General features: G+C 44.4%; 1 protein-coding gene across 1 annotated transcript in view; it reads right to left on the bottom strand.

The window, feature by feature from the left end:
* Positions 1–1,352: 1,352 nt before the first annotated feature.
* mao (monoamine oxidase) overlaps positions 1,353–21,461 on the bottom strand; it is a 35,159-nt gene continuing 15,050 nt past the window's right edge. The window contains exons 3-15 of the mRNA XM_084545083.1: positions 21,292–21,429; positions 11,852–11,956; positions 11,677–11,768; positions 11,453–11,594; positions 10,414–10,563; positions 9,183–9,342; positions 8,968–9,064; positions 8,530–8,583; positions 8,379–8,436; positions 8,193–8,290; positions 7,311–7,422; positions 6,155–6,217; positions 1,353–4,886 (exon numbers count right to left, since the gene is read on the bottom strand). Of these exons, the coding sequence (XP_084401209.1) occupies positions 4,731–4,886; positions 6,155–6,217; positions 7,311–7,422; positions 8,193–8,290; positions 8,379–8,436; positions 8,530–8,583; positions 8,968–9,064; positions 9,183–9,342; positions 10,414–10,563; positions 11,453–11,594; positions 11,677–11,768; positions 11,852–11,956; positions 21,292–21,429 (1,425 nt within the window). The 3' untranslated portion in view covers positions 1,353–4,730. The remainder of the gene's footprint in view (positions 4,887–6,154; positions 6,218–7,310; positions 7,423–8,192; positions 8,291–8,378; positions 8,437–8,529; positions 8,584–8,967; positions 9,065–9,182; positions 9,343–10,413; positions 10,564–11,452; positions 11,595–11,676; positions 11,769–11,851; positions 11,957–21,291; positions 21,430–21,461) is intronic.

The following is a 21,461-nucleotide window of genomic DNA, read 5'->3' as shown; positions in this document are numbered from 1 at the left end:
GCTCCTTTCATTGTGTCTGAATCTGGTACTTTCAACTTTTTAGCTTCTTCCTCTTCACGGACATAGCGCCCCCATGAACTCCGTCGTAGATTAATCTAACATACATGAGATCTAGTTCTTCAAATCCAGAGGACGTGTGCTTTTCCAGAACCCTTTTCCTGTTTCTGTCAGACTGTTCCAACATAGATCATCCTGCAGCAGGCCCGTCCCGTGACTGTGTGTTTCTACGTTTTATATATTTCATATTTTATATATTGCCCAGAGGAAGTCGGCTACAGAGGCTTCGTGGGCAAGTCTTCCATCAGGCTTCTTAAAGAATTCGAGGCCAAGCCCAACGCCAGACCATCAAAGGCCTCTCAGGTGCAGCAGCAGAAGAAGAAGAAGAAGCAAGTTGTGGTGGCTCTGGGTGAAGAGGAGAGACCTCTGCTGGGCCCCAGAGTAACACCAGTGGCATAGAAAGGTTGAAAGCAGAGGGGGGGCACACCTGGGACGACATGCTTTGACTACTCCAGCACTTGTACAACAACAACAACAACATATACAGCTCATAGTATATGGAAGATTTCAAACATTTCTTTTGGTTTTGGATCTTTCTTTATTGTTTCAGTTTCTGTCTTTGCTCAGATAAAGATGCACTAAAAACCTAATGTCTGTGTCGTCTAATGTTAGTGGATTTTCTTCTCTGAATTGGTAAACACACCGATCAGCCACAACATTAGGACCACTGACAGGAGAAGTGAATAACATTTAAACCATCTTGTGACAGTTCAATGTTCTGCTGGGAAACTTCTGGACCTGGCATTCATTGGTGTGGATGTTACTTAGACATGTAGCACCCACCTAGACCAGACCAGGCACCCCCACCCCATAGCAATGACACTCCTTGATGGCAGCAAGGACCTGGCCTCCAAATTCACTAGATCCCAAACTGATCAAGTATCTGTGGGATACCCCCACTAACAACACTGTTACCAGACACCACAGGACACCCTCAGAAGGCCCATGTCCATTCTTTGATGAGTCACCACAAGGGAGACCTGCACAATATTAGGAAGGTGGTCATAATGTTATGCCTGATCGGTGTAATCTATCTATTTAAAATAAGGCTGGGCAGAAACATAAATGTACAGAGAAAAGAGGTCAAAAGAGAGAAACTGCAGAGAAATAACTAACAAACACGTCTTCCCCGTGGCTCGTGAGCTCAGTTAAGGGTCCGTCGATGGCTCTGTGCAGTCAAGTCTGTGTTTAAATACAGAAATACATACCTTAACCTCACAATAATTTAACCTACAATATCTTTTGGAAAGTGGAAACAGACAGAATGATACACCAGAGCAGTTTAAGACGAGTAAAAGATTTATTTCACATTGTTTTCTTTTAAATATCACCAGCTTTGTTTGAGGAATCAGAGACATCAACGATCACAGGAATAGTTAAGGAGGCTCGTATGCACAGAGGGACAGGAGAGACAGGAGGGACAGGAGGGACGGGAGGGAGGGTCTCCAGAAAAACTTAAAATAATGAACCAGCTGCTCGTCTAGTCTGCTGATGTTAGAGCTGCAGTGTTTGGACGGGATGGACGGACGGGAAGGAGGGAGCCGTAAACGAGAACAGTTCTTAGAGGCGGGGGTGAAACTTGGGAGACATCGCTGTCCAAATCCTTTCTTCTAGAGACGGGCTAGAAGAGACCCGGAGCTGGAGCTGGAGCCGGGACGGAGGGGTCAAATGTCACAGAGCAGACAGGGCGGAGTCAAGCAGACACGAGGACACCACAACACCAGGGAGACGGATAGTGAAGCACCGCAATCACAACACAAAGCACACACAGACTCGGCTTCACTGGAGATAAGCAGTTTGATCACCCCAACAGTCTGAGCACTATTATTTATTATTATTATTAGAATAAACCCGGCTTTACCTGAGCGTACAGCGACGATCTAACTCAGGTAACACTGGGGGAGGGGGGATTTAAAAACCTTTTAGACACATTTAAAGGGACAAGCTGCTGGATGCTATGGTTACCGATGACGCCTTAAACCAACGACCTCTCACCTCCAGTGCAGGCGGGACGGAGGGAGGTAAAGAAGGAGGGAGGGAGGGAGGGAAAGCAAAGGGCAGAGAGTGTCAGAGTCACACAGGCACTTGAGAGAAAAGACAAATAAAACACCACGACTTCCATTAAGGCACGACAGATAAACTACACTCACAAAAACCGGTCTTCGGGACGGGAACGCCACGCCATTCATTCCCACTCGGCGCAGCGTTCGCCCCCCCCTCAAAGCAGATGCATGAACAGAAGTTCTCTTCCCGTGGATCAAAAAGTCTCGGACAAACGAGAGGTACCGCCAAGGGCAACATGGCCTGGCCGCGAGGAGCCTGCATGACTGAACCCTAAATGTGTCTAGAGCTTCATGATTTTAAGAGGATGGCGTTTTCAATTTGAAGTCTAGCTACAGCCGCCTACGTAGAGCATCTGATAGGTGCTTTAGAATTTAACTCTCTGGCCTCGTCTGGATCACAAAGTGGCTTCCGTTTTTAAAAATCTGAATCACGGCCGAGGGAAGGTAGAAATACGTTAATACGGCAACAAATCGCGTGTTAGTCTCGTCTGAAGAAAAATACATTCGAACGCTTCCTTTACTTTAACCAGAGCAGCTTAAATTACCCCTCTATGTCACCTCTAGATAACAGGATTCAGTTTAAAGGTTGAGGCTGGAGTTCTCCTTCTCAATCTATTCATGCATTTTTATTTTTTATTTTTATTTTGCAGCACATCCCACGGAAAAAAACAACAGTGAACTGATCTTTTTTTAGCAAACTTTTCTCAAACAGATGAAAGTAATGCATTTATATTGTCAGGTGAGGATTGAAATAAAACAGACTCTGATTCTTGAATGTTTGGTGGCGGGTTTGGATCCAAATCAGGATCAAATGAAGCTCAAAACTGCAAATAACCGCACAAATACAGCAGCTCTGCACATGCACACACACGGGGCTAGCCAGCTATAGCTAGCATATATGTTTGCACATGAACAATGCATCGTGCTTTGTTCCCCGTTAACCAAACACTAAGCCGGTTTCGTTCAAATGCAGCTCTCTAAATTAAACTATACATGTAATTTATAGACGCCACTGTTTCGTAATTTGTGTTTTTATTATAACCAAGCTGACAGAAATGCCCAAAATAAAAACTAACTTGCACGAATAAAACCTTGCATCAACCCGATTTGAGTTCAACTCAGAGGAATAACTAATATTTGCCGCTGACAAACATCGTCCACGTCATCCAGGGTAAAGATATCATTTACTGATGCCGTTTTGAGCGACGGCGGCGCTCTAAAGAAAGAAACTACGTCAGGGTTTGGGTACACAGACGACGCCTGATGAAAAGATTCATTCACTGCGGTTTTGATCTTTCCGTGGGACGTGTTGACACTGAGCAAACGCCGGACTAAGCCCGTCCTCATCCCTGAACCTTCCTCTGTGATTTTTATGTTTGATTTTGTTTATTTTTTTTTCAGCAGTCGACGGCTCTGAGTCTCCTCTGACGTTACTGGGTCTCATCAAACAGCTACAGCTGCTCGGCCAGAATAGATCAGCACCTAAAATCAGCGGAGGTAATTAGACAGACTTCACACACACACACACACACACACACAATCATGCACACAGACAAAGCTCTCACACACACACACACACACAGTGAGCATGATGAGTCAGAAACCCACATGTAATCAAGAACGTGAATGTCATTGGCAATGTATGGATTAGTGATGTTTACATTAGGGCTGTCAACGTTAACGCTTTAATTAACGCAAATTCATTTTAATGCTGTTTTTTTTAAACGCACACAATTTTTGTTATTATAACCTCGTTATTACAAACCGGGAAACCAGGAAGTGATTAAAGCTACAGTACCGTTGTGGAAAGCAAGCAGAATCTGAAGTGCTTTAAGTGGTTGTAGTTAATTATGTCACCCTGCAGAGGGCGGTGTTACGCCCTGTATTGTTATAACTGCCTAACATCCAAAAATAAACCAAAGAGGAAAGCAAACGGAAACAAACAAACCAAAGATCAACACAGAAACTGAACTTTTAAATGTGAAATTTCATCTTCATAATCCTGACAGACGCTTCCATCGACACGTTATCTGCATTTACTGTCGATGTGATGTTTCTGAGCAGCTGAAATGTTTGACTAGAGTGAAAAATATCCCTTCAAGGTACATTTAAAACAGATATTTAAAAAAGATTAGGTGCGATTAATTTGCGTCAACTACAGAAATCAGGCGATTAATCGCGATTTTAATCGATTGACAGCCCTAATCTATCTTTATAAATGTATTTATTTTTTTCTTCTCTAAAAGAATTTGATTCAGTTTTTTCTTTCCTTCATTGGTTTCACAATCTGAGTCTCAAATTTACTGTCGGGTTAAACCGTTAAGTCTCCTTCACTCCTCTCTAACTGTCAAAGCATCTCTTTTATTAACTCTTTGTCTCGCTTTCTCTTGCGCACAAAAGTGACAGTGTGTTAGTGTTTTTGCATGAGCTGAAGAGTCGTCCTTACAGCACGGTGTTTCTCAGAAAAAAAAACAAAAGTAAAACATCCTATACCCTCGGCAGTTCACTACTTTGCAGCTTGGGACCATAAAGTAGTGCACTAGAGGTACAGTGTCTGTTGAGCTGTGTGCGTCCGCCCGTTGAGATGCAGAGGAGTGAGGCGACGGCGGTTTAACTCCGGGGCAGGAGGCCCTTCTTGTAGGCCACGAGGCCGGCGACGGTGGCGACGGACAGGAAGGTGGAGTAGCCCATGAACTTGAGGAGGCCGCCGACCGAAGGCAGGTTTCTCTCCCAGAAGGTGGTGACGAACGGAAGCGCTGGGACTTCCTGTAGAAGAAGAAGAGTTTGAGTTATGGAGGATTTAGACTGTGCAGAACTTTTGGCCTCCATCTTTTTGTTTTATGTGTTTTTCTTTTCCTATACTTGTTCGGAAACATAACTACAACATGCTCACTAGTCGTTCTTAGTCTTCGTCATTTCACATCGTATTCTGACGCCGTAGCCTGACGTGTAGAAATGTAACTACGCATCACGGCGACGCAGACCTCAAGAGCTGTGATTGGTCCGCTTGGAAGCAGCGTATTTCTGCTTTAGTATTTCTGGCTGCTTCTCCATCTCTGCAATGTTTGAATTGATTGTTTTGGATCAACAAAGATGGAACACATGGAGGAAAGGCTAACTGACGAGGTTCAGAGATACAAACATTCGTCTTCGGAGAAAGTTTCAGTTGCCAAAGTGAAGCAGGAAGTAGAAACAAAAATGAACCTGACTGGCTAAAAAGACACAGCGTGGACTAGCATTTGGGTGGAGTTTTTACAGACTGACAGGTGCACAAGTAAAGCCCCAGACAGTCCTTTGGTTGCCCAGTGTTTCACAGTTACTACAATTACATGGACACTAATATTCCACAAATAATGTTAGAGTAAAAACACCTCATGCAACAACACACTGATCTGATCAGAAGGAGTTTTCAATCAGATGTAGAGGTGCTGGTTTCTCCACCACCCTGACATCTGACTGAAAACTCTTGATGTTGCTGGTTTCTCTCTGGTTACTGGAATGAATCCATTCTCTCTGATCATGTCTGCTCCACATGGGGTAAACATCAGGTGAGGGACAGAAACATGGAGGTAGAAAAACAAGATGAACCAAGATGGAATCCATGTGGACAGAGAAACCCTAACCCTAACTCCTTGCTGCAGATGTGACGCCCCACTGCTGCAGGACCACTGCTGCATCAGTTAAGTTCTCTCTGATGCAATATGTAAATATTTTTTGTACATAACATGTTTGCCTGCCGTACTCTATTCTTATTATATTCTATTTTTTTATTTTTTTGTATCTTCTGCATCTTGCACTGTTGTTTCCTGCCGCTGTAACGCCCTAATTACCCCACGGGGATGAATAAAGTCTTATCTTATCTTATCTTATCTTATCTTATCTTATCTTCTACAGTGACTGACGTGCTGGAGGATGTGTTTAGCGTGCATGTGTCTGCAACATAAAGATTTTTACTGCATTCGTCTCCCAATTGTCAAAATGAATGAATACCTGCAGGATAAAAGAGCGTATTTAATCATGAAGTTCCTTCTTACCTGACTCTCAGGCTCCGTCTGAATGATCTGACTGTGGTGGATTTTACCCATGGCACACATGATCTGCAAAGAACACAGAGTTAACGTCAGCTGTACGCGCATTTATTTCAACATCAGTCTGATTAAGTGCTGAACAAATGAACTAAACTCCCCAGCTGAACCTGAGGGGAGGGGAGGGGGCGTAGAGGTGCATGATCACAGACAGAATAAAGCTGGAGGAGTCTGTCCGTGGTGGAGGCAGATACTCTGCACTCAGCGGGTGGTGCAGCAGCGTTTAGGGAGAGTTTAAGCGTTTAAGTCGGTAGACTGAACAAGATCTGCCTCCGTCAGCAGCTCGACAAGTTGGAGGTGAGCCCCCCACCCCCCCAAACCCACTTCCTCTGCTGCAGAGCAAGATGCACACAGCATTTAAAGAATCTGCTCTGCTGCTTTAAAGGCAATCACGTTTAAAAGATTCACTCCAACAGGATGACGCGCACAGAATGAATCCTTTAACGTGTGCAAATTAATTTGTCAGACGTTATGTTCAGTGGTTCAGATGTATGTGCTTTCAAATGAGGAGGGGGTGACAGAACTAAATACTCAGATAAATACTGAGATTGTTTCCTTAAAGTGCAAATACTCAATTACATGTTTAAGTTCTGCATTTAATGTCTAAACCACAGGTGTCAAACATACGGCCCGGGGTTGCAAAAGCGGGCCGGCCAGGGTCCAATCTGGGCCGCGGGATGAATTTGCAAAGTGAAAAAATTACATTGAAGACATTAACTGTTATTTTTCTGATGATAGTTACTGCTACTCCTAGGGTTGAGGCCACAGAACAAAACAGAGACACAGATCTAAAAAGAAATTGCACTTTTATAACATACTTGAACTTTTTTGCACTAAAATAAAGGGAAACATTTGGAGTTGTCATTATTTATAGGTTAATATGCTATTGTGTTACTAATCTAAGCTCTTCAAAGCTTAATTTGTACAAAAACTAGCAACCAAAGCTTTCAGATGAAGGTCGTGAAGTCATAAAGCAGTAGAGTGGTTGGTTATGTAGCGTGAGCCGTGCCCCATGATAAACATGTCCTCTCGTTCTAACTCCCAGCTGATGTTGGTGTGGGTGTGTGGGTGTGAATCATTGTTCTGAGGCTGAACGTGCTCTCACCTCTCTGGCCGCTCTCTCTCCGGCTTGCACCGCCCCCTCCATGTAGCCGCTCCATTCTGTGGCCGTCTCTGTGCCGGCGAAGAACAACCTCCCGACGGGTTCCCTCAGCACCCTGAGATGGGACACAGGAGATGTTACAGAGCGGATCTATGAAGGTTTAATATATCGTGCAGGTCTCCCTTGTGGTGACTCATCAGAGATGGGCCTTCTGAGGGTCTCCTGTGGTGTTAGTGGGGGAGCCTTTGAGGGGAGGTTCCTCTGTGGATCATCCCACAGATACTTGATCAGTTTGGGATCTAGTGAATTTGGAGGCCAGGTCAACACCTTGTGCTGTTCTTCATGTTTTGTTTTTGTTGTTCCTAAAGTGTTTTTGTGGCTGCATCCTGCTGGGGATGGCTGCTGCCATCAAGGAGTGTCATTGCTATGGGGTGGGGGTGCCTGGTCTGGTCTAGGTGGGTGCTACATGTCTAAGTAACATCCACATGAATGCCAGGTCTATTATTGTAAAAATGCTTGGGTTCTTTTTGCTCTTTGCACTCCTGGTTCGAAGCCAAGCTGCATCATTAAAGTCGAATCTAATCTTTACTTTACCTCCAGACTGAAATGTGGTACTATTAAAAGCAGGAAATGTAAAATATTTAGAGTTTTGTCATTTCTAATCAATATGCTAGAAGTTATCGAGGCTGTTTATTGTGATTTCTTGTCAAAAACGAGCAAACAAGAATAAAAATCTGACTTTGAACAAACGTGAAGACACTGAAGTTTATGTGTCATGAGCGACTTCACGCAAACAACCAAACCAGTTCTTTTAAAACATTAAATTCCTGACAACCAGCCACGGAGCACGGAGCACGGAGCAGGACAGCGAGCGTTGAGACTTACTTGCCGTACTGGGTGAGGATTCCTGGAGGGAAATAGGCCGTGTAGCAGCCCCCAGAGTACTCCTCCTCGCACCAGTTCTTCTCCTCGTAGTGCACCGGCTGCAAAAGCAACACTTTTAACGTCAAGCGGCTCTGCTGCGGTTGTGCGACTCTGTGTGTGTTTGTTTGTGTGTGTCGCTGAACTCACATGCAGCGCCTCCTCCGAGCCCAGCACTCTGGAGTAAATCTCACAGATCCTCTTCAACCTAAACGAGAAAAACCGAGAAGTGTTTGGATTAAAGCGATCCTGCAGCCTGTGAAACGGGTTTTTAAATAATCCGCCGCGACGTAGCTCCTACCTCTCCTCTTTGGACAGGCCGCAGAGCTTCCTGCACTTGCGGGCCAGGATGAAGCTGTAGGGGGGAGGAGGAAAAGAAATGCAGCACCATGAGCAGCATGACAACATATTAGCATGCTTCCCACTGGGTGGAACTAATGTGAAGGAGGCGTTCATGCAACTAGTCCTCAAAGTCATCAATGCACACTGCAGCTGAGGCAGTTGATACTTCTACAGTATTTTTACATGCTGCTGTTTATATTTAAACTTTTATACTAGGATAATCTGAAAGAGACAGACTCATTGCTGCTTTTGGTCTCAGGAACCATTGCCAATTACAAAAATATAGACTAATGCATCATTCGCATGTTTTCTGTTTATTTTTTAGAATGATTCGATCACATAGTTGCAGGTCCTAAGCAGAGGTCCTGCAGAGAACTGTCCGGAGTTCCATATTCACCCCATAATAGCAGGTACAGTCCCGTCAGGCTTCGTGTCATCCAGCGTCAGGCCGATGGGAGCGCCCTCCTCCTCGATCACCATGCTGCCGCAGTAACCTGGAGACGAGACGCCAGACGTTTAAAAAAAAAACCCATCGCATCCTGCAGCCTTCCTTCTCTCCCATGTCTCTAGTTCTGTCTAACTCCCCCCTAACCCCCACCCTGACCCTCCTACCCTTTTTCCTCCAGAAGTTCTCCTTGTAGTAGACCATGCACTTGATGACGGAGCCCATGGGGACGCGGTGGATCAGCTGGTTCCTCAGCGGCGGCAGCTCGGGGTTAAAGTGCATCTTCAGGTTCAGACCGGGCGGAGTGGCCACGATCACGTACTTGGCCTGGGATAAATAAATAAATAAATAAAAGAGGTTAGACAGTAGAGCTGCATCCCGTTGCCATGGCGGTAGGTTGCCGAGCAACCAGTAGATGGCGGCAAAGAACTGACTGGTGGTTCAGAGCTTCCATGTTTTTTCCTCTGGTCTTTAAAGAAACCTGACATCCAGAGCACGAATGTTGTTTTCCTAATATGCAAAGAAGAGATTTAATAAGATAAACAATGATAAGGAATAATAAAGTATGACAGTTGAAGAATAGACACTAATTTACATGTAAGAGGTGGAAAATCCTCCCTGTGTTTCTTAGCGGAGGTCGGTGTGAAGCCCCCGAGGGTGACAAACTTTAAACTACAGCAGAGGCAACGTGCCAAGATTATAATAATAGTAAGAGACCCCCCCAACCCCCCACCCTCCCCCTAGAGGGCTTCCTTCCACCTGACGCAGTGCTGCACACTCCATCCTGTTACATGTCGTCTGCATGACGCCTTAAAGTGGTTCAATAAGACAGCGGTGCCCAATTCAAGTTGAAAAGACGTTATCATCCACTAGCATCACATTATTTCTTTATTATTTCTTTGTCTTTATTTTATGGCAGAATTAACCGATGCATCCAGGATTACGAGGTAGCAATTCAGTTTTGATTATTTTATATATACTTGGTGCAATCGAGTCTTTTCAAAGGGACAAATTTGAATCACCGTGAAATGATTAACAGAAAAGAAGAAACAAACGTTTGCTTCTCCATTTTTGGCTGGTCTTAACTTTTGACCTCTGCAGAGCAATGTTCCCCTAATCGGCCACGCCTGAGGCTGGACGTGGCTGCAGGAGACGCCGCTCTTCAGCTGCAGGAATATAACATAACTCTCTGCTCTGTTGCTTAGTTCTGCTTTATTTTATTTCGTAAATCTGTGACGATCTCTTGTACTTGGTTTCATACTTTTTCTTCACAGACGAATAAAAACCTTGAAACCCTTTGACCTCTGACGTCTCGTCTCCACTTCACGTTGCCGTCCTCAAAATAGACAAATTCTATTTGTGTTTATACTGTCATCATGTGTATATATATATACGTACCATGTAGGTCTGTTTGTCGACTGTCTCCACCACCACCATGTCTCCAGTCTGGTCGATCCTGTAAACCGGAGACTGCAGCTTGACTTGGTCGCCCAGCTCTCTGGCCATGAACTCGCTGATCTGACTGGAGCCGCCGACGAACTTCCTCTCCTTCAGGGGTGGATGGAGAGAGGAGGCGTCAGTCACCAGCACCCAAACTGTGCAGATCTCATCCAGCTTGTGCAAGTTTATGTTTAGATTGATTTTATCCTGGAGCTTCGCACCACTTATCCCCAAACCCGCCCTCGTTTATTCACTACAAAATAAAAGCGTCTTAAATCAAAGGAGAAGTGTGTTTGTGAAGCGGAGGCCAGGGATTGATCATCCTTTTTCCATAAGGTTGCATTCAACACCCTGATCAGAAACAGATTGCGTGAATTCCACGGTGGCGTTTGGATAAGTTCTCCTGCCAGTCGCTGCAAAGATTTAACCAAAACTGGGCTTTGGTTACGGCGCCGAATGCCAAATGTGCAGCGTGTACTGTAAATCTGAATGAGTGCAGTAAACAGGAAATGGCCACAGAGCCGGCTGCAATGTTGTCATCTGGTTACCGAAACACAACCCCGGCCCGCAGTGGCTATGGCAACAAGGGCCACTCGGCTGCACAAAGTATGGCAGCAGAATGCGCCGCTCCCCCAGCTCCCCCAGCTCCCCCAGCTCTCCCCCTCTCTCTCTCCAAGAAAACATCTTTTGTCGGGCTCGTAATTAAGCTGCAGCAGGGTAAGGTATAAATACGCCGGGCTGATTCGGGGAGCTCTCACTGGCGCTCCTGCATGAATGCGTCTCTGCGGGACACGGCCAGCTTAACTTCCTGGCATGCCTACGTCCCTCTGTTTACTTTTCTGCAGAAGAGAGGTTTTCTCAGGAAGCCATCCTCCTGTTTGCACTCGCAGGTTTGGTGGGCGTTTAAGAAGTTTACACTGACATGGATTATTCTTCCTTTGCCACTTTTTAAAACAGAACGCTGCAAAGGCAAACAGCCTGGGTGCAGCAGACCCACCTGTCCTCCGTTGGTGGTGGAGAAGATCCTATTGGTTCCTCCGCACTGCTTCACGTACCAGAGGAACCACAGGGCCGACACCTCGTGGGGTTCGGAGGTCACGTTCACGTTGACAAACAGCGTGGCGAAGCGACGGACAGTGCTGAGAGAGAGAGAGAGAGAGAGAGAGGTTAAAGGTGAATCACTGGCAGCTGCTGAGTGTTTATTTCTCTTTGATGACTAACCTTGTCCAGCAGATCTTTTCAAACAGTTCCAGCATGGTCATCTTGTCCCACTCCTCAGCATGGGGAGCTCTCCAAGGAGCCTCTCTGGGAATCTGAAAAACAGGACGAGGTTTCAACACGGGACAGCACATCCAGAGAGAGAAGGGAGGGTAAAGGCGAAGGAGTCTTGTTTTACCTCCTTGCCCATCTCGTCCATTGTCCTCCAGAGGTTGTTGAAGTCCAACAAGACGATGGGGTTCCACATGGGAGGGAAGGAGCCTTTGAACGGGTGAGACTTTCCCTGTAGGACATCACCATCATCAGAAATATTACTGTAAGTTCATTTTACACCAGGGCAATATATTTTGCTTGTTTCTTTTTGTCTATATATGTTTGTGCACACCACCCAAATCATCCATTACCTACATGTATACATATATTTGCACAATCATCATATTTATTGGACGTTTATGTTTATATATGCCATATATTATAATATTACTACTATACTGTTACCACCATATCATAACAAATTATCAGTGTTCTTTATTTCTTTTCGTCTCTTTCTTTTTTCCCTCCTTGACAAACATGCCTCTTTCCAGACTCAATGAGCTCTTCCTATTTTTTTAAAGATGAATAAAATAAAATAAAATAAAAAATAAAGTTAAGATGTCTCACGCACATAAAATAAAATAAAATAAAATAAAAAGTTAAGATGTCTCACACAAATAAAATAAAATAAAATAAAATAAAATAAAATAAAAAGTTAAGACGTCTCACACAAATAAAATAAAATAAAATAAAATAAAATAAAAAGTTAAGATGTCTCGCGCACATAAAATTAAATTAAATAAAATTAAAAAAATAAAGTTAAGACATCTCACACAAATAAAATAAAATAAAATAGTAATAATAAAATAATAAGAATAAGACTAAATATAAAATAAAATTGTAAAAAAAGATGTCACAAACAATAAATGAATAAATAAAATAAAACTAACCAAACTGTTTTTTATTTGATTTTGGATTTAAGACAGCCAGTTGCTGGTTTAAAAATTAGACGCACATCCGACAGGTCAGTTAAAACACATATCATATCAATTAAATGTTTTTTAGGGCAGCAGTTGAGTCAAAGCTCAAGGTTTTCACGTTTAAAATCACTGTGTCATCATTCATGAGATCAGCAGCTAACCCTGAAGCTGACCTGATTTTAGAAAGTGTTTTAACAGCGCCATATTTAAAACGAAATGTCAGCATTTGCTTTCTGAGATCTGCTTAGTCAGGATGACTGTGGACAGTATCCAGAGCGCAGACGGCACGTAAAGAGCTTGTGCAAGATTTTATGACTGATTCAGAGATTCAGTCAAACAAGTTTGATAAGAGCGTCCACAGTCCACGGTCTTTCTCAACCGCTCAACTGATTTACGAGCGCAGAAGTGAAAGTTGCGAGAGGTGGCTTCAAGGTGGTTCACACCAGTTCTCGTGAACCTGCAGAGTGCGCGTTAAACTCTGACATTTCTGCTGCTTTCTAGCATCTCATTCGTGCGCGTACACTGACGCATCCTCAGATTATTTCTCCAGCATAACATCATTTAGCTCGAGTACATCTGAACGTTATGTTCCCTGCTGATGGATCGGGGTGGTCCTGTAGCTGCAGGCCTTCTCGGTTCACTCTCACGCTGCTGTACTGACCTGCTCTAAAGTAGCATCAGACCATGAACGACCTCTCATTAAATACAATAGAATTATAGAACATTTTACTGGAGCTTCTTCCTTGACCACGCTCACTCACTTCCCGCTTTTACCCTGACCCCATATGTCGTTTTTCAATGTAATGATTAAACTGATTCAGCTACAAACTCAAGAGGTAACTTCCAAGGTTGTCCAATATGTTGCCTTGAATTCTCAGGAAATGTCCATGTAAACATAACTAAACAAAAAAAAGAATATTTCCATTTTAAGATCCAGCTTAGTCGTAGCCTGCACACTAGTCGGAAATTTGAATGTTTTGAGAAGATTTGCAATTTGTCATCGGCATAAAAACGTTCATATGGGGTCTGCCTCACCCGGCGACCTGTCCAGGGTGTACCCCACCTCTCGCCCAATGACATCTGGTTACAGAAAATGAATGAATGAATATGGTGGAAGATTTGACCTTGAGGCAGCGTATAAAAAGAGATTAGTAAGAGGCCGAGTACTGAGCCTTGAGGGACTCCATAAGTAAACCAGGAGCAATCACAGTTACACATGTCCACCCAGATTACCTCCTAAAGATGTTAAGATGCTAAGTGACAGCGACTTGGTCATACACGTCATTTGGGCCGCCACTGAGTTGAATTTCTTTTCAACAAAAATGTCTCTGATTGGTTGAAGGGCTACGCAGAAGATCGTATTATCAGACGAGCAAAGTTCCTTTTAATTTCAGCAAACCCAGACTCCCTGGACGCTTCGTCTATTAGTTTTATTCCCATTAAAAGTCAAGACACTTCATCTTCATGTATTAATCCGCTGTGCTGCTGCACGGCGCCGCGTTTGCTCGGAACTGACCGTTGCCGTGGAGCAACAGGTCTGTCACCGTGGCGACGGTGGCCAAGGGGAAAACAGAAGGAGTAGAGCAGAGGAGGGGAGGAGGCACGGCGCGGCATCTGTTTCAACGTCAACCAGGAAGAGACGAGACGAGATAAACAGTCTGTAAGATAAACAGCTGACGATTCAACGTCTGTAACTGTACACTTCCTGTCCCGTACCAGTCACCAGTCAGGTGTTTAACCTCAGGAGAGAGCTACAACAAACAGTAATATTGTACATTTGGCAAAAACTAAAAGAGAGAATAACTGTGAGAGCTGCTAGAAATCTGAATTAGAAGTAGTTACTCCAACTTTAATAGGTCATCACGTCACGTCACATGTTTCCTGCAGTTAAACAAATAGTCCTCTGGCTATTTTTTATTTTCCTTTCTATATAACATTCCCAGATTCAGTGACAGCTAACTCAACAGCCACGGATCAGATGACACTGCAGGCATCGGCATGCAGAGATCTCAAAAAACCTTTTACTTGCATAGATTAGACCGTCCGTAACGCTGATGTTACTAAAAACCTGCCGTAAATGCTGTCATCCGCAACTCTAAATCGAAATCTGATGCAGCTGAAACAAAGCGAATCCGTTTTTATCCACGCTGTCTGCAGCCTTCTGAAATAGGCCACAAAAAAACAAAAAACAGATGCAGCCTGGTTTGTAGAGGAAGCTACGAGAGTGGAAAGGGTTACTACTGTGAGCAAATATACAAATATATATAATAAACTGAACCTTTCTACTTTAAATTACCAATAATCCAAAAATAATTGCAGGGATACGAGTGCACTCAAGTTGAGCCGGATCAAACCACTCTACGGCTCCATGTTCCATACACCACTGCACATTCTCTCCTTATCAGAGAACATCAATGAAACGTGTTAATAATTCTAGTAGCCGACATACTTCAGCCACAATGTGCAAGCGGTCGGAGCTGCAGGAGCGAAAGGACAACCCCGCTCTCTTTCTCAATCTCTGATAAGCGGGCGCAGCATTTCACCAAAGCCTGTTTCCCCCCTATCTCTGATAGCGATACCTCGTTAATAAACCCAGTGCTGAGAGCTGCAGCTGCCCCGTTAGCCAGCAGTCTGCTGATAAGGGAAACCAGCGCTGGCCTTTTGGATTACAACCTGCCTTGGCAAAGCTGATTAGCTACGCGGCTTGCTTTAAAGCTAGTCCTAATTACACAACGGCTTGGACGCACGCTGGTTTACTACGACTCCTCCGGCTCCTGTCCTGTGAGGAAATGTGGACGCCGGCATAGGTTAGATCAGTGTAAATGTCTTCCCCCGGGTGCTTTTGCACTCTTGCGAAGTTCAGAACCGTCGATAGGTAACTTCTTCACGCCGCGTGTGTTCAGAGTAATTGCTCCTTCGCTAATCCAAAGCTACTTACAGTCAAAACAGAGCAGTAATACTCACAACAGCAACGTTTGAAATACCACGCTGTGAAATATAGGTTAATATATTCTGAAACGCTGGAGGAGGAAGAGTGCACGAATCAGAAGGGATGCAACCGATGCAGAAAAGTCAGATAACATCCATGAATGAATCAGTGTATTGAATCCAGAACAGTTGAGAGAATGGACATGGGCCTTCTGAGGGTGTCCTGTGGTGTCTGGTAACAGGATGTTGTTAGTGGGGGGGGCCTTTGAGGGGAGGGGCCTCTGTGGATCATCCCACAGATACTTGATCAGTTTGGGATCTAGTGAATTTGGAGGCCAGGTCAACGGTACAACTACTACCTACTTAACAGTATCAGACTGTCGTAATGGAGAGGGAAACCTTTGGATCTACCAGTTGATCCATGTTCTAACGCCCACCTATGTTCTTTAACTTTCTTTGGGGAGTGACTTGTATCAAACGTCTGAAGTGAGGTTTCTTAGCTTTGGAGATAAGGTGAGGAGCTCACCTTTGCACCAAAATGGGCCAGTTGATGCGGTTCGGCCCTCTGCTGAGGATGCTTCCTACCTTTTGGAGATTTACCAGGTACAGGCAGCTGGGGAAAAGACCCTGGGGTAGGCCCAGCATTTCCTGGAAGGATTATAGACCTCATCTGGCTTGGGAGCCCCTAAGGGATCCCCCAAGGAGAGCTGGGACATCTGTAATTCCTTGCTCAGCCTGTTGCTACCACGACCCCACCTCAGATAAGCGAAGGAAAATGGATGGGTGGGTGGATGGACTAATGGATTTAATGACGACAGTATTATAAGGACTGATTAGCACGTTCAGATAAGAAAGTCAAACGTGTACTCGTCCCAGATCCTCAATATGAGGGCTGCATGCATGCAAAGGGAAAATCTTTGGGATGCTTTTGAAATTTGAAGACATTACGTTGGGCTCTTGGACATCTCTGAAACCAACCAATGCATGGAGAACGGACGTAAAAAGTATATTTATCGGTTGAATATTCATTTATTCACCTAGATTATCCTTTTAGTGAACTCTACTTCGGTGGATGTTGTTTCACATATGTGGTTTTTGCAGAGTCAGCTGTGGAGCAGAGCTGCCTCCTCACACCGTCTGACACTGATGGAGGAGAGCAGCTTTTGACGAGGCACCGCTGCCATGGAAACCAGCCAGGAAGCCCCACCGGCTGGTGCACGAGTGTCGGCCTTCGTCTGGATCCCCGCAGAGATAGTAGCTACGGAGACACGGGAGCTCCCGCGGATCCACCCAGAGCTTGCATAACATTTCACAGCAGTGAGTCATTCGGTCGTTTACTAAACCACTGACTGTCTATAGCTCGACGTCATGCCGGTGACATTTCACAGCACTGCTGAAGTAGGTCAAGTCAATAGAGCATCGCTGCTGAGGACACGGTGGTGAGAAAGACAAATAAGAAAACACGAAGCCCAAGGTACACTGCAGATTAGCTGTTAAATAAATGGACCAAAATCAGGCAGAGAGAGGATACGATGTTACCGAGCAACAAGGCTTCCATAAACTGATCAGAGCACAGAGGTCTGTTTGTTCTAACATCCAGTACGGCTGATTCTTCCGATGAATCCCACAGGAGGACGGTATCAGCTGAGTGTTTGAGGATGAGGTTAAATTAAATGGATTTCACATTAACAAAGTGTTTCCTATTGGACATTACGGGCAGGACAATGCAATTAAAAAAAAACCTGCCTGTCCAGAGTTCACAACATCATCCAAGTGCAATAAGGATATATTTTTATTCACAGATATGAGTAAATAATTATTTTATAAGATTACTGTGGGTTTCTTTTTAGCTCCTGTTGTGAGTCAGAGTAATCAAATTTCATTCTAATGTGCACTGATGGTGTAAAGCTTGGATGACAATGAAAAGGTCTAAGTACGAGGCTTATTTCTGGTCTGTGCTGGTCGTTCAATGTATTTATCTTCAGTGATTACTTTCGTGTACAAGAGCCAAAGACCAAAATGATGTTTCGTGTCATCTCACCATAACTGAATTTATACTTTTAAGATATTGCGCGAAACCCCTGCTTGCACAGGTCACCGATGACTATCTACGAATATCGTAGCCGTGTTAAGCTATTGCAATGATGCCAGCGTTTCCTACCGACGCTGCTCAACTTTAAAAGAGTTCAGCTGATTAAACATGGGATGGCTTTTACTTTAAAGTAGCTGTAAGTTTTTTATTTTCGTCAAGCAGCAACCCTCCAGGGCTGAAAAATTAAGTCAGTCAGGAAACGATTCAGCGGTCCACCTACACCTGAAGGACAAAGGACACTCCTTTGAAGATAACAGCGTCCAAATCTTAGCCAGAGAAGACCCAATGGTTTGAAAGAGGAGTAAAGGAAGCCATCTACTGGAAAAATCTTCTCCAAACAGAGGAGGTGGACTGAGATTTAATCTGGCATCTATTTACAAAACAGTTTTAACTTCTGTCCCCAAGAAGTTTCAACCTCATTCACACCTTGACACTGGAGACTCTGACGGACAAGAGTCATTAGAGCACCATTCATACCCAACCGTTAATGGAAATTAGCTGCACCGGTTTCTGGTTGTTTCCCACCAGTCCTCCAGAACTGAAGAAGCTACTCGGATGAAACGTCTTCTCAAAAAAACTCTACAAGTCCAGTTGCCTTTTTGAATCTTTTTTTGGATATACCATGACCTGGATGACTGAGAACCTTCACAGACACAAAGCAGGAAGCGCCACAACTTGCAGTTCCTCTAATGACCACTAGCGGCTGGTTCCGAAAGCAAGTCAATCTCCATAGACGCCCACGTACAAAAAAATGTCCAACTACAGCAGAAATAAACATGATTACAGCCTTTGGTTCCTGACAACTGCACAATTGAGATTTTTTTTATATAACTCAACTGTTTAAATTATATCATTGGATAAAGTTGTGTAAAAATTTAAGAGCGGGGCTGCTTTGAGTGACAAGCTCCACCTCTTTGACCATTACTTGGAGTCAGGCACTGCCAAGATGGCGGCTGCCGGTGCCACCACATTGAGCTTCAAAACTGCTCTTCAGCAAACTTACTACGAGTCAGGTTAATCTGAAGAGCTGCAGGCAATAACTCAGTCTGAGCATGCTCACTTCTGCTAGGGTAAATATTTACTGTGTTCCCATAATAATCAGTTTGTGGCCTCTGATTTTAGATAAATATCCGTCTGTAGTCCTGAATATGTTCCCCTTCATCTCAGTGTTTGGCATGTAGTAGAACAAGACTTTATTATCACATTCGTAATATTTTGTCCCACTCGTGTAAGAGTATAGATGGTGGACATGAGAAACAACTTTCCATTTAACGCAGTGAAAGTGTGTTTGCATCCGTGCGGAAGCTCAAAGTCCATACGAAGTTATGATTCAATGACCGGACCGCGGCCCACGTCGAGATAAGCGCTCTGCATCCACACTACGCACACAGACAACAGCTGCCAGCCCCACTGGGCAGGCCACTGATTTACAATAGGGGCAGTTTCACCATTGTCAAATTAAATCAGGTAGAGGAACACAACTGCGTTAAGGACAGTGGTGCGGCCACGCTAATGAGATATGGAGCAAAGAATAACAAGAACAAAGAAAGATAACCTCAGTGCCTCCTCCTTCCCGCTTTGTTTGCCTTTTAACCAATCCGAGAAACAAGAAACTGCATTACTTAAACCCCTCAGGCGAAGATTAGCATCTCCAGTCACTAATGCTGGGCAGGAGAAGGGGTGGCTGGCTGCTCAGCAGACATGCAGGAAGTCACGGGAAAGGACGGGAATTACCCTGGCCTTCTCTGAGCAAAGACACACTGCACTGCATCTATAGCACGAGTTCAGATCAAAAGTTGTAAAAGAACTCTCTAACGAGCAATGTTTTTGGTGTTAGACCTTCATCAGCGAAATGGTGGGTGACAAATAGATGCCAATTTAAACAGGGAGTGATTACATCTTAAATTACACACATACCCCAAACAGGAAGGTGTGAAGGCTTTGTCAGAAATGAGGGGTTCCTCTGAGTTGTCTTTAGTGGACTGTTTCTCTGCCCTCCTGTCAGGTGGTTGGTTGCTAGGCGGAGCTAAGCTCTTACTAGAGATGCACCACACCTGGGCAGGTTTGAGAGGATCTACACTGATCAGCCACAACATTATGACCACTGACAGGAGAAATGAATACCATTTAAACCATCTTGTGACAATTCAATGTTCTGCTGGGAAACTTCTGGACCTGGCATTCATTGGTGTGGATGTTACTTAGACATGTAGCACCCACCTAGACCAGACCAGGCACCCCCACCCCATAGCAATGACACTCCTTGATGGCAGCAGACATCCCCAGCAGGATGCAGCCACAAGAACGGTTTAGGAACAACTCAAAAAAAGCATGAAGAACAGCACAAGGTGTTGACCTGGCCTCCAAATTCACTAGATCCCAAACTGATCAAGTATCTGTGGGATGATCCACAGAGGCCCCTCCCCTTAAACCCCCCCCCCCACTAACAGCATTATGTTACCAGACGCCACAGGACACCCTCAGAAGGCCCATGTCCATTCTCTGATGAGTCACCACAACGGAGGGACCTACACAATATTAGGAAGGTGGTCATAATGTTATGCCTGATCTGGTTTAGTAACCTTAATCTGTGGGATAATCCACAGAGTCCCCTCCCCTCAACCCATAGGACCCAAAGGCCCCCTCCCACTAACAACATTGTGTTGTTGCCAGACACCACAGGACACCCTTCAGTGGCGAGTTTTGTTGGGTCTTCATCCGAGGAGCGTTGCGAGCTAACATGAAGCCGTTGATACGGGTGGAAACGGCAATCAAAAAAAAAGATATAAAGGCATTGTGACCACTGACAGGAGAAGGCATAGAGGCATTGAGGACTGCTTTGATGCATTTACCTGATATGTAAGTTCTAGAAATAAATCGCACCAATTTAAAAGGTAAACAGTGTGCTTTTTGTTTGGAGCGACGTTAATGTAGTGCTTCTTCAGAAGATGTGTGTGATGTAACTTCCAAAGCAAAGTGTCGACAGCTCATCTGTCTTCTGTAATTAAACTCAAGCTGATATTTGTAATTACTATCAATCAGTTTCAGTGGCAGCTTTGAGACTAAAAGATCAAATAGGCAAAATCCCTTTCAGGTAGAGTCTAAAGGAAAAGCCTTAAACTGGATTCAAGTCTCAGCATAACTGCAGAGGCTACACCCTAAGGCCGTACCTACTACAAGTCAGGTCTATTTGCAACAAATATCAGGAGGGGTGCAGGATGAAGTTTGTTGAGATCGAAGACAGCAAAGCAACTAGAGATCTACAGCAGGCTCTTCCCAATAAGTAAACAGCACAAGGGTTCACTGAGGGTGAAAAACCAGATGTTGTAAGTCATGAACTCTCTCATGGCAGATTAAGTGCTGTTGATAAATGTACACATCAGTGGTTTCTTGCCCTTCTGAAAGACGCCAGAACATTAAAACAGACATGGATTTCCTGTCCCCTGGATAATGGGTCGAGATGTTTGAGTTATCTTCTGGAAATTGTCAACATTTTACTGCAAGACTTCAAATGAAGGACACGTCTGAAACACGAGTGTAGGGCCTGCACAGAAGAGAGACGCTTAAAGAGGCGGTGATACTCACATTGACGTAATGCACCAGACTCTCCTGCTCGTTGACTTTGTAGGTCTTCACACCGTACTCTTTGGCCAGTCGGAGGATGCGGTTCTGAGTCGGCCCGATGTAGGCCCCGCCCAAATCCACCCATTTTGTCTCCTTGTTCTGGAAACAAAAACACATCAGTGAATATAACA

This window comes from Chelon labrosus (genome assembly GCF_963514085.1).
Source record: "Chelon labrosus genome assembly, chromosome: 5".
NCBI classification, from domain to species: domain Eukaryota; kingdom Metazoa; phylum Chordata; class Actinopteri; order Mugiliformes; family Mugilidae; genus Chelon; species Chelon labrosus.
Note: the sequence above shows the minus strand (reverse complement) of the source record. Positions and strands in the feature narration are given on the sequence as shown.